Here is a 13,099-nt window from a genome sequence, read left to right on the forward strand (position 1 = left end):
TATTATTGTAGAACCGAATTAACAACCGCCCGTATAATATTATTATATTATAACAATATGCGTACCTATTATATTATTTCATGCATGTAAATTAGACATACTAATAATAATAATAATAATAACAATAATAATATCATGAAAATTATTAATATACGTCGTGTTAGTATATTATAAGTTGTTTGCTGTATAATAGGTAGGTCGTAGGTATACAACGGTCGTTGTATATACGACGGTCGACGATGCAATAATGTCCATCCAAGAAGAAATAATAATATATTATATAATAACGACTACTATATACGATGTTGTTATAAGGAGAAAAACGGGCGAGTGTTGTATTGTGTTGGGGTGATGGGGGGGGGGGGGGGGGGGGGTGAATTTCCGTCATTTGATTTTACACGCGTTGTCGAGGTATTTGTGCAGACTCGCGGCGATCGCCTGTTTATCACGCCCGCTGCCACCACTGCGGTTGAAGTACTTCTGCTGCAGGTGCTGTTGCTGTTGCTGCTGCTGCTTCTGCTGTTGCTGTGGCTGCTGCTGTTGGTGGTGGTCTTTACTGCGGACGCCACCGGTCGTGCTGCAGCTTCCGTTGGTGGCAGCCGTACCGTACTTGCTCAAGCCCCGGAAGTATTCCCGGCGCAAGTCCGCGGCCGTCTTGGGCTTAGCGGGCGGCGTCGCGACCACCGTGAGCGTGATGGACGAGTCGTTGACGGATATCTCGTCGCAGCTGTAACTCGAATCGAAGTTGCTGCCGTGGCCGGTCGGCGTGTCTGGTTTGCAAGACGCGTCGCCGTTTTCTGCTTTGGCTGCGGCGGCGATCTTGTACGACAGTTCTGACGACGGCGAGTTCTTGACGCTGCCTGACTTCCGGCCGCCGTTCATCCGGGGCAACGAGTTGTATCCGGACGAACCGCTTGACGGGTATGTCTTCTTGGCTGCGGCGGGCGTCTTGTCTGCGTGACAGCTGCCGCAACCGTCGACACCACTGCTGCAGGCCAACGACGACGGACCCGCCGTGACGGCTCTCGATTTCCTCGGCAGCGTTGCGCTCCTCGTCAACCTCGGAGCCGGCCACTGTTGTTTCGCCTTACAGTCGTCTTCGTCCTGCACGCAAAATTTTACAAATTTTAATGTTTTAATGCAATATTGTATATCAAATTTTCTATATAGGACAGTCTTCATTTATTTTATTATACATTTTATACATACACACTATAATCATATAATGTTGCACGCATCGTTAAATGCGTATATTTTATTGCAGGAGAGGCATACAACTAGGAAAGAATAAAATATTTATACTAAAACTAAGACGAGGTATATGCTTTTTAATGTGATAATTTAATAAACAAAATTAACAACAGTTTGCAATCTGATACTTTTATCTGTTTATAATTGTATTTTTTTAAAAATGTCTTAACAATAATATTAATACCACTACGGCACTACCATGTCCATAAAGTTGGCCTTTCAACTTAATTTAAAGATTTTTTAAATTATTATTGAATTAGCAAGTAGTTTGCAAGAATTTACAATGGTCAATGCCATTTTTAGAACTAGGTAACGAATTGTAAGTGCTAATGTATGATAGTTATCGAAGACTAGGACACTGCAGCAGGGCCAACTTCACGCAGCCCTTCAATGTTGACCCAGAAAGTCCTACTAACCTACTATCCACGTCACTATCGAAACGATTTTTAAAAAAAGCTTGTAAAAGTTACGTTATTAGGCAGTTTGTTTCCACAAAAACTGAAAAACATAAAAAAATGATTGTGGTTTTAATTTTGAAATGTCTTATAAATAAATAATTTTTAGATTCTAAGCGATTTGCAGGGTGAAGAATGTATCAACTAATTGGAAAACGATAACGATTTTATTTTTATTTTTGACACTAAATGAAAACTCATATTATGTCTCAAGATCAAAGTTGAGTTTTGACCATAACAAGGTTAGGTTATAAGAATCACGATCATACAGCATAGGTACTTATTATTTTATTGATCAATCTAAGTGTAAACAGTAAACTGATTAACTAACACATCAGTAACATTCGCATTTTTATTGAATTAATGCTCGCAGAGACGCTGTATGTACGATAAGACAGTGTACGGTTTTCTTGAATTTTTAAACATTTGTATAATAAGTTGTAATATTTTGTTGTGTTGATATAGGTATAAATTTTATACCGTATACGCCATTGTACATTTGTATTAACGTCACTACTCACTATATATATACATATTACATATATATTTATGACGTACTATATGTCACTGTAGCAGGTTAAACTTTAATTGTGGAATGACTTGCATGTCATAAAAAAAATTATTACATCAAAGAAACACGGCCTCTCCCCCTTCTTGTAGTTCTGAGACAACAAAACTAATGGCGCTGGCTATCTACCTACGAATACTCTTTGCGATGATATTCTAATCGTATATAATAACGGGAATACTTCGTATTATTCGGTATTCGACTTTTCTTACTGGCGATTAAAAATATCATTAAATTTAAATAATAATAATACCTACCAACCTAATAATCGCTGACTTCTGTCTTAATAAAATTATGTACTCTACTAAATAATCATACACATAGATATAAAATTCTAAATAGACTGTTACAATTGTAACAATAAAATAATGATATTAATATCGAAAATATTTTTAGGCCATGAGTACTATAATTATTGTTCAAGCTTCTCCGATCCTTACTGTATCAGCGTTTATAGTACAGGACACACTGGATATATCTAGGTACCTACTGAAACTTTTGACTCTTACCAACAAGTTATAAATAAAAAAAAAATGAGCATGTTGACGTCCTATGCACCAATGACAATTATTATTATCAATTAGAAATGATTAAACACTTTCGCGGAAGACTGCTGGAGATTTTGGTTATGAAAGTTGCTAAATTGGGATTAGAATAGTTGTAGGTAGTCTAATGTCAATAAATCGTGACTTGTATTTTAAGCCACAAATGAATCAACAATTCAATGATTCCGAAATCGTCCAACCCTGCTATACAATTAATCATAATTGTATACTCATTATCGAACGCCTTATTAAAGATAATTATATTATTATTCATTCATGAGTAGATAGCTATAACTTGGTGTATATAATATAGCCATATAGGTACCTATACTATATTACTACTTATATATTATATATATAAATATATTTTTCCAATGTAATTTCAACCTTTATGGATTAATATTTGATATAATTACGTAAAGACTAGGTACTTATTACATACATAATATGCATAATATAGAAAAAGTCGTTTCGAGATCTAAACAATTATTTTAACAACGACCTATTTCCCAACAGTATATAGTTTTGTTGTATGTCGTATGTAATATTATACCCTACAGTATAAAGTAATAAACTCATAAATAAAAATAAATTATTATATTTAGTTTTAGTAAGATATACCGAGGACGTAAAATATTGTATTAAAACATTTTATATAACATATCGTATACGGTATACGTACCTATGTATAATGTTTATAATATAGGTGATATGAGCATATTATAAAACTGGAATTACTGGATATCGAAATGCCGATAAGTAACGAGTAATAAGTGACGAGGCTGATCATACATGAACGCCGTCAAAGGTTGTTAAATCTCGGATGGGTGACTAATAGGTATTTACGACTACGCAACGAACGAAAAACGAATTATTTTTACGTACCTACCTACCTACTCATATATAATATATTATTAAAATATTGTTTGGTTGTTACTTGTTAGTTGTTATATAGCCTATATAGGGTGCCATTGACATGCCATTGAACCAATCATCAACAAATAATAATATATACGTAAAAAAAATGAAATAACTGCGCGTGGTATTCGGTATAACCTAACTGAAATCTTAGTGTGAGGCTGTTTGTAACGGTCACTGCAGTCCTTGATATAATTAATATAATAATAAATGACGATGTTATTGGAGCTACTCAAGGGCTAGAATTAATTTATACAATTAAAAGTAGAAAAACACGTAAGGAAAATCATAGATTTTGACTTGTTTATCATCATAGGTGATCTGTAAACTGTCGTATACCGATTCGTATGCACTATGCAGTATGCTGCACCTATTATTTATGTAGGTACTATTATTTACTAAGCATACCTAAGCGATTAACATTGGATGATACATTTTGTTGAATAACACATTTCATATTTACCTACATGCTGCAATAGATGACGTTTCAAATTTTTAAAAATGAATATTATCGGTGGCTGGAATAGTCGAATATTGTGTAACAGCTTAAACTTGTTTCGACATCACACAAAGTTTCAGCTTTCTGGGCCATATTCAAATTTTAAACGAAACAAACTATAGAGATTATGTGACAATAATATTATAAAAATGAGCAAATCATTGTTATTATATTGACTTACATTTGCTACTTGAAATTGATACGAGTTCAAGTTGAGATCTATATTTACGTTATACCTATTGGTTGCAATTATAATCATACTACGTCATGCATTTATACTCGTGTGCATAAAATAAATACATTTTTATTTTAGATACATTAGTTATTATAAAGTCCACCAATACGTGACTTGTCAAAAATATGGGAAAGAAACTTGATATTACAGACTAGTGGACTACCAATATTATAATATAATATCATAAACGAAAATACGAAATGTGACGCATTTTGGTTTTTCGGTGTTTTAAGTAATTCGAATTGATTAATGACGTTTCTAAAACAAGTCAGATTATAATAATATTATGTAATGCAGTATGCACCTACATAATAATATATGTGTACATAATACCATTATAGCATAAATACCTTCTCCGTTTGTGTGGATATCGAGTGTTGTGGTTGTACGCTTTTGTTGAACCATTCATCCGGAGGGAACTGAGTGGCACAACAATAGTTATTGGACTTTCGGGATTTGGAACTCGATCTTCGGCTGCCGAACAGTCTCGAAAAAATACCCGGCGACTTTTCTGCGAATAACACACCGACGAATATTATATTATATACTCACTGCGCCGTATTAATATAATTATTATTTGACACGCTCATAGTATTATAGTGTATGACTCACTATATTATAGTCATAACTCATAAATAATAATATGACTATATGAGCGTAGTACAGTCATTGATTACCTACACGATATTATAATAATATTATTATTAACATTATGTAGGATCGTCAGCAGCGGTACTCACTCGGTTCCACCGACACGCCACCGTAGTATTCGTCCGTTTTGTTTTTGTTCGATATCTGTCTCATCGAACCGCTCCGTTGCAGTGTGGCTTGCAAGCGGCGGGACGCTGAGTTGGTCCTGAGCGAGTTGCGCCTACCCAGTCTCTCACCGGATACATCCTTCCTGGGTGACAGCGTTTTATCGTCCGAATTACCTGCGCAAACAACCAATCGTCATATTACTATAGATTATGTACCTACCTATCATATTTTACAATATTATATCATAATATGTGGTCAGTGGGACATTTATAAATTTATTTATGCATCTTAATTTTTCGAGAGTAAACGCTAAATTTTATGACGTAAAAATCAAGGTTACGAGTAACAACAGCAGTGGTGTCATTTCATTTTTTGAGGGGAGGGGGGCCACAATAAAACTAAAAAAACCACTCACTAACAATTACATTACAATTATATGTATAAAAAATACAAAAAGTATGTTAACATTTGGCTAATTCATAACCTAAATATTTGAAGCACAGTGTATATGATGTGAATCTAATTAACTTTAATTAAATTATAATAACAATCTTTTTCAAATCAATTTTTAATGTTTATATTATTTTAATTACTTAGGATTTTTATTAATACTCCAATTTCACCAGTAAAAGGTTTTCCTCAGTGGTGGGTTGGGCCATTATACTCGAAAATTTTGTTTAAACTGTATTATGTAACTACATAATATGGTGGCCAATAAAGTATTATTATTATTAAAAAATTGCATTTTTGTCTCAATACAAATAAATAGCCTTTTTACATAATTGTATACTTACTAGTTAGTATCATAGGTTACTATCATAGACATAAATAATCTATTTTTTTTAGAGAGATTACAATGAGTAATGACTAAATAATTAATACATATTATGTAGAAGGATACCTAAATATATTACCTATTAGCTACTATATGAAGGCCCAAAACTAGCCCATACCCAGCCCAATATCGGCCTGCTAGTTACAAGGGGGGGGGGGTCAAGGGGTTTCAAGTACCTAGGAATAAAATTAATACGCACTTTTTAATGACAACAAAACAACTAAAATCGTTATTATTTGTTTAAACTTTAAATATCTAATTTCGGCCAAATTTTAACTCAACATGTCTACAAAAAAACTATGTTTTAGGATTTTTGTTTACATCATGATTCTGCATGAACCATTTTATACATTTTAAATTCTTAGCTATACAAATGCTATTGAACAATTAATTATAAACTATAAAAACTATTATTTATTAACTACAAAATAATTTGCAAATTTTTAATTTGATTCAAATGTGAACTTTAAACGCTTATAAAAAAATCATGACTATGTATTTTTAATATTTTTAAGTTACTATTGTAACAACATGCGAGGAGCCTTGTATTTCATTTTTAAACTTATATTGACCTAACAAATAACAATTATTGACATTTATAGAAAAAAAAACTAAAAATATTTCAAATATTAAATTTGAAATGTCCGTAAATAGCTCTAAACGTGTCAAAATGTTTTGAAAAGTTTATCAAGTATAGAAAATTATAAAATAAACATGTGGTGTAAATTTCCAGTATTTACTTTAGTAGTTCCCTGAGAAACCTAGTGATATCCAATGTCATAATAATTTGAACTTCATAAGCTCATAAAAATTAAATTTGACTTCCCAGTAGACATTTATTTTTTGTTTAAGGTAGACAAACTTATGAGGAATCTTAAATTAAATTTTCAAATCTTTGATATAAAAAGACAAATTATTATTAACTTATAACTTAAATAATTTGCAAATTTTCATGATTTTGACGAATCTTCTCAAAATTTTAACATTAGAAACTCATAAAAAATTATTGTGGATTTATGCTCAAATTTTTTTTTAATTTTCAATAACAACAACTTATAAGTTATGAGTAAAGAGCGGATTTTTAGGTTCTTAAAAGCTTAAAATATGATGCTAATATGCTCTAAAAAAACCCTAAAATATTCTCTAAATATGCTTTAAACTTATAAATATGCAAATAATATGTTTTTTTTTTCGAAAATAGTTCAATAAAAACAATAAATAACTTATCCACCATTCCTTTTGTAACGTAAAATATTTAATTATAAAAAATACAAAACAGTTCATAGATATATGAATAATGAATATAATGAAATAGGTATATATATATATAAAAAATAAATTATTAAAAATCATTCTTATCGCGTTATCAGTTATCAAATACGATCTATTATATTATAAATTTATAATCTATGGTACGATAATGGATTGAGAATAACAGAATGATCAACATTACCAATTTTATTACAAACAAGTCGATAATTGAATGATTTTTAATTTTTATCATTTTTATAATATGAAATATTTTTTTCCTAGAAAAAATTGTTGTTGGAAAAATCACAAATTGATAAATTAACAATATATATGATATTTTTATGAACAATAATAGGAAATATTCTAAAATATGAAAAATAGGCTAAATATTCTCTAATGTCCAAAATATGCTTTAATAATAATATGCTGCAAAATAAATTTTTTCCTGCGAACTCTGTGATGGATAAATCGTCCACATTTTTCACTCTCGTAAAGCTGCATAAAGCCAATAAAAATATGTAAAATCCTAAAGATCCGCTCTCTAGTTATGAGGAACCTTGTATTACATTTTCAAGTTTTTTGAACAAGTGAAAATTTTAAACTAATAAATTTGAAAATATCAAACCATTAAATAGCTCCTATAAAAATATAATAAATATATTGTATATTATAGGACTAACGAGTTGCGAACCACCGAAGTTCAAATATGGTGTAGCTAGTATAGTAGTATCTACATGCGATCCTCATAACTCGGGATCAGCAGTAAGTACGCTGAGAGATGCTTCTCCAACTATACCTATTGTATTAAATTAATCATATAATAAAATATAAAGTATTTTCGTTGTGGGTGTACTGAAAAAGTAAAAATGTAAAATGAAAAGCATAATACTACAATTATATAATATATAGGTATATACTTGGATTCAGTTGTTACTTTAGTTTGTATACCTTTATAGAAGATATAGGTACTCGATAGTAGGCATATTATAGTATATATTTTATATTATAGTTTAAAGCAGAGGATCGATACTTTTGTAGAGATTTTATGTCAAGTGGTTTGGCCCCATAGCCTTGTCCCGCCACTTACGCCTACCTAATATATTATATGTTTGTCGGCCGCAAAACGGAAAATTACAATGAAACAAACAAATCACAGTTTATAATAATAATAATAATATTATATGGGTTAAACTTGATTGCAGATTAATGATAGTGAAAAAAATATGTTTTTACAACGGTAATTCGTGTGTCGCATATTATAAATGGACGAGTATACATATTGTATAGTTTTAAATAAAATCTAGTCCTTTCACCTGTTTAGCAACAAAAACGTCCCAATGTCGGCGTTGCCCTGTGTGTGTATGGATAGGGGCGGGGAGAGGTAAGTAACGGCACGTTTTTCAATCTTTTTATCACGTATTAAGGGGCACTTGATGAATGATGAATGTTGTTGACACGTTTGGCATCCGACGTTCACCTTTTTGTTTTCATTTTGTCGGCACTCGGCACAAAATATTGCTAATAGTGTCTCACACTCCACAGTATACGTTTCCGATCGACCGAGTTATGTAGCAGCCAATTTTATATTGTTATTAAAAAAAAATGTTTAAACCAATTATAGATTTCCGTTCTATATTTGAAAGACTTCTATTCAACTTACCTATCGTATTAAGATTAAACATTTTTTTTATTAATTTAAGACGTTCCAGTACACCAAAATATGCACCTATTTATATACAAGTATCTTATAATAGTATATATTATATATTCAATATTGCAGTGATTGATAAATGAGATTAAATACAAAAAGAAGATGATAATTAATACCATTATTGTTTATAATATATTATAGAAATCTCTGTTGCTAAAAACAACAGCTCAGGGAATAAAATTAATATAATCTAGTAATTCGACGTTTTAAAAATCAGTCGGTGTTTAAACTCACCGCCAGATATGATGTCTGCCAAATTGGTTTGTATGTTTTGATGAGTTTGGTCGCCGTCTCTTAAGGTCTCTATATCACCGTGAACCTTCACGTACGCTTCTTCCGTAGACATCAAGAACCCTTTTTTGCTTGGGCTGTACCGACTACTTCCTCCCAACCGCAAGCTGTGTGCAGGGCTAGCGGTCGCTGAACCTACTAGTCGCTGCACCTCCGGCGTCACAACAAAGTAACCCCTGGAGGTCTGGTATATCTATATAAAATTCCATTATATTACATTGAGTTGCCCGAACAATAATTCAGATGAAACCGGTTTATGAGGGAATTTTCTGATAGAACCATGGATAATATTATGTATATAAGTATATAAACGTATCTCATGAAGCAATATCAGATACTATTTATTTCATTCAAGGCCGATAATATATTAAGTTAAAAACATAATTTCCTATCGATTTGCAGATTTTACATTACCTATATCATATTATATTATTATATATCTACCTAATTGTATGTTCTTCGTAATTAATCACAGTACAGTTAAAATAAAACTGTTTTTACTTTTATCTCATAAAACTGTAATACCTACTACCTAGGCACAATTATAGAATTTTAACAAAGTCACCTATGAATAAAATTACAATTAATGATATTATTTATTCTAATGCATAACAATTACACGATAAAAACGTTTAAATTATAAGAATTTCATGTGACTAAAAAACGGAAAATAGAAAGTTTGTAAAATGTTGAGATGTTTTCAGGATATAGGCATCAAGTATAATAATTATATTAAATTTAATCGGATTAAAATATTTTTTTACACTTTAATATATACCTTATTATCGGACATGAGATTGACCATCGCGTCGTAGATAATGTGTTCGGCCGGCGGTTGTATGTTGGAGAAAAATATTTTAAGAGCTGAACGCACAGTGTCAATTGTGGCATTTTGGTTTGCGCTGGTTAGCTCCAGTATGACTAGGCATAGGGCTTCGGATAACGGCGTAAATTGTCCTTGGTTCAAATCCTCCACTACACAGTCTTCCACGTCGCCTGAAAAAAACAAACGTATCTATATAATATTGTATGTATAATTCATGCGTTTGGGTACATGAATTGTCATATTATATACTATTTTACATTATAGGCATGCTATATAACATGATAATAATATATCATAATTATCGTCTTACCTATTTTAGTGATCACGTAACTGTTCGGTGGCCTGAGCACATTACGACACCAGGCGCCTCGTATTACCTCCATGGAGCACGGATCACCAGTGAGCAACAGCACTCCCGGTGATACGTATCCCTCGTATTTGACCACTTGCATCGCTTCCACGAGACTTCGATTCCAGACACATTTTAGATTCGATTCCAAAAAGCTCTAAAATCAAACGTTTATCGTGAAATAAATTTGAATTTAGCGTAGGTAAACCACGGATTATAATATAATTCGTACATTCGCGTGTAAATACATAATTTACATAGATAGAATAAACGCAGCAAGAGTAGCTATACTTATAATATGCGTAAATATACAATAGGGTATATATGCTCAGCAGACAATACATTATAATTTATAATAATCTATTTAACTATTTAAGAATTCCATCATGACACTGTAGTATTATAGAAAATAGCACGCACAATTAGACAGTAAGTTGTATTTTAATGATTGTTAGTCATTACGAAAAGAATATCAGAACAATGTAAATAGTATAATAAATAATAAATGAGTAGGCATTATAGGCGCGTAGGTACTCTATAGATATTGATTGCGCGTCCGTTAAATGAATCTCATTATATCTACGGTCGGTATAGATACAACTGTAGAACACGTAGAACCTATATTATAGTATTCTATTCTTGAACACGTACCTGTTTATTTCGTTTTAAAATTTTTCACGGATGTAGCGAATAATTTTAAGATAAAATTCAGATTGAAATTCGACGATAAATATGTACCTATTTTTACGCCACTTATAAGATGTAAATTAAGTCGTATTATATTATGTATGGAGCTTGACCGTATAACGACCAATATAGATGCCTGTAAGCTATACTCACGCAATCTATCGGGAACACAATATTTTGTAAAGGTATATATTATTATAGTTGCAGCAGGTACTCGTTAGACCGAAAACATGATATTGTGTCTTATATACTTTTATTATACCTTATATACTGCTAATGAAAAAATGGTAAACATTCGTATAATTTGGGTATACCTATTTTTAAGCATTATTATAAAATGTAATATGTAACATATAATATTGTATGTTGGTTTAGTCGTTTAGCGATGTATAGAAACATTTTATGAGATGCAGTAAAAAGTTATTACACAAAACTCAACGAAAACAACAACTACAAAAATCTACGGATCTAAAAACGCAATAATAATAATATAAAAACCCGAAAATAGTATAAAATAATTAATAATATATTCAAATGAGATGCGTTTGGATGCGAGCTGATGAAGCGAGTTTACGCGTCGTAGGTATATATAAATATACCGGCTATATGACGATGACGACGACTGTGCAGGTTTTACGAAATTATACACTGACGGTATAAAAATTTAAAACAAAAACATTTAAGAGAATACTATATAGGTACATCATCAATATCCTTATACAATTCTATAAATTTATTATTGTTAAATCGCCGAAGACCGCAACGGCGCGACTAATATAAGTATAATATATCGAATAAAGGGCTTCAAATTCTAGCATACATATTATGCTATTATGTTAGATATAATATGCTATAATTGAATGTACTTGCCTGGAATATTAGGTACCCATTGTCGTACATCCAATACGGTGAAGTTTCCGCTTGTTGCGGGACGTACCGGACTAGCGACTGTTTCTGCAGATGGATGGCCATACATCGTTTCAGTATGTAGTGGCATCTGCATCCCACGGGACTTTTGATCCTGATGCTGCTGCGAGCGCTCATCGTTCAATAATCACGACGATAGCACCAATCTGTCAACAATAACAGTCATGTTCAACATTTTATTATTTATTATTTTTACGGCGTCATGTTAAATTCCTGCAGCTACGTGTGGTTTAAAGCATCGCGGCGCGGTCGTTAAAGTCTCTGTACTTAATATTATTAACGCCTGCAAGCGCGGGATGGTGCGGTATATACCTATATACGGATAAGTTTGGTCGTTTGGCGTATCGTATAAGTATAATATAAGATATAAGATGACATCTATTGTATTAAATATTATATGTTACATTGTTGCAGTGTATTAATGTATAGGTACATACATATTTTTATACTCGGCACATATAACATATTTAACGAATTTATAATATACATAAATATTTAATGTTTATGTATATAATATATATATATCCATCCTCATGGTATATTATATTTACATATTATATTATATTGAAGTATAGCCAATAGAATATATTTTGCCGGTAGACAAGTTTTATATACAAACTGGTTTCACGTACGAGCCGTTCCTTCGTCGTCCTGCAGTACATATAATATTATTATACCCTCGTTTCCTCCATTGATGCGAAATATCGAAATAAAAAAACGTACGCACTCGCATATAGGCTGCTGCAGGTACGCTTGACTTTCACATTTTGCACAAATATATTATATTATACACATACATACACGAGCGCTCGTATCGATCGTGTTTTTTCTTTTTAAATACCGCCGTGATAACAACACGCTCCACGTAGGTTTAAGCCGTATATGTATATTATCCGTTATAGAATATAATATTATGTATCGATATCCAATACATAAGGTATAAATAATATATTATCCTATTCAACTCCATTAGCGCGACGCGTTACGTTATT

At 31.8% G+C, this 13,099-nt stretch overlaps 1 protein-coding gene across 2 annotated transcripts in view; it reads right to left on the minus strand.

Moving 5' to 3' along the window:
* Positions 1–345: 345 nt before the first annotated feature.
* Positions 346–13,099, minus strand: part of LOC100570719 — a 48,268-nt gene continuing 35,514 nt past the window's right edge. For both annotated transcript variants that reach the window (XM_003244716.4, XM_016804662.2), the window contains exons 2-8: positions 12,051–12,253; positions 10,455–10,650; positions 10,097–10,314; positions 9,262–9,511; positions 5,212–5,403; positions 4,822–4,982; positions 346–1,104 (exon numbers count right to left, since the gene is read on the minus strand). In XM_003244716.4, the coding sequence (XP_003244764.1) occupies positions 385–1,104; positions 4,822–4,982; positions 5,212–5,403; positions 9,262–9,511; positions 10,097–10,314; positions 10,455–10,650; positions 12,051–12,224 (1,911 nt within the window). In that variant the 5' untranslated portion in view covers positions 12,225–12,253 and the 3' untranslated portion in view covers positions 346–384. The remainder of the gene's footprint in view (positions 1,105–4,821; positions 4,983–5,211; positions 5,404–9,261; positions 9,512–10,096; positions 10,315–10,454; positions 10,651–12,050; positions 12,254–13,099) is intronic.

The sequence above is a fragment of the Acyrthosiphon pisum genome, chromosome A1 (assembly GCF_005508785.2).
Source record: "Acyrthosiphon pisum isolate AL4f chromosome A1, pea_aphid_22Mar2018_4r6ur, whole genome shotgun sequence".
Lineage (NCBI taxonomy): Eukaryota > Metazoa > Arthropoda > Insecta > Hemiptera > Aphididae > Acyrthosiphon > Acyrthosiphon pisum.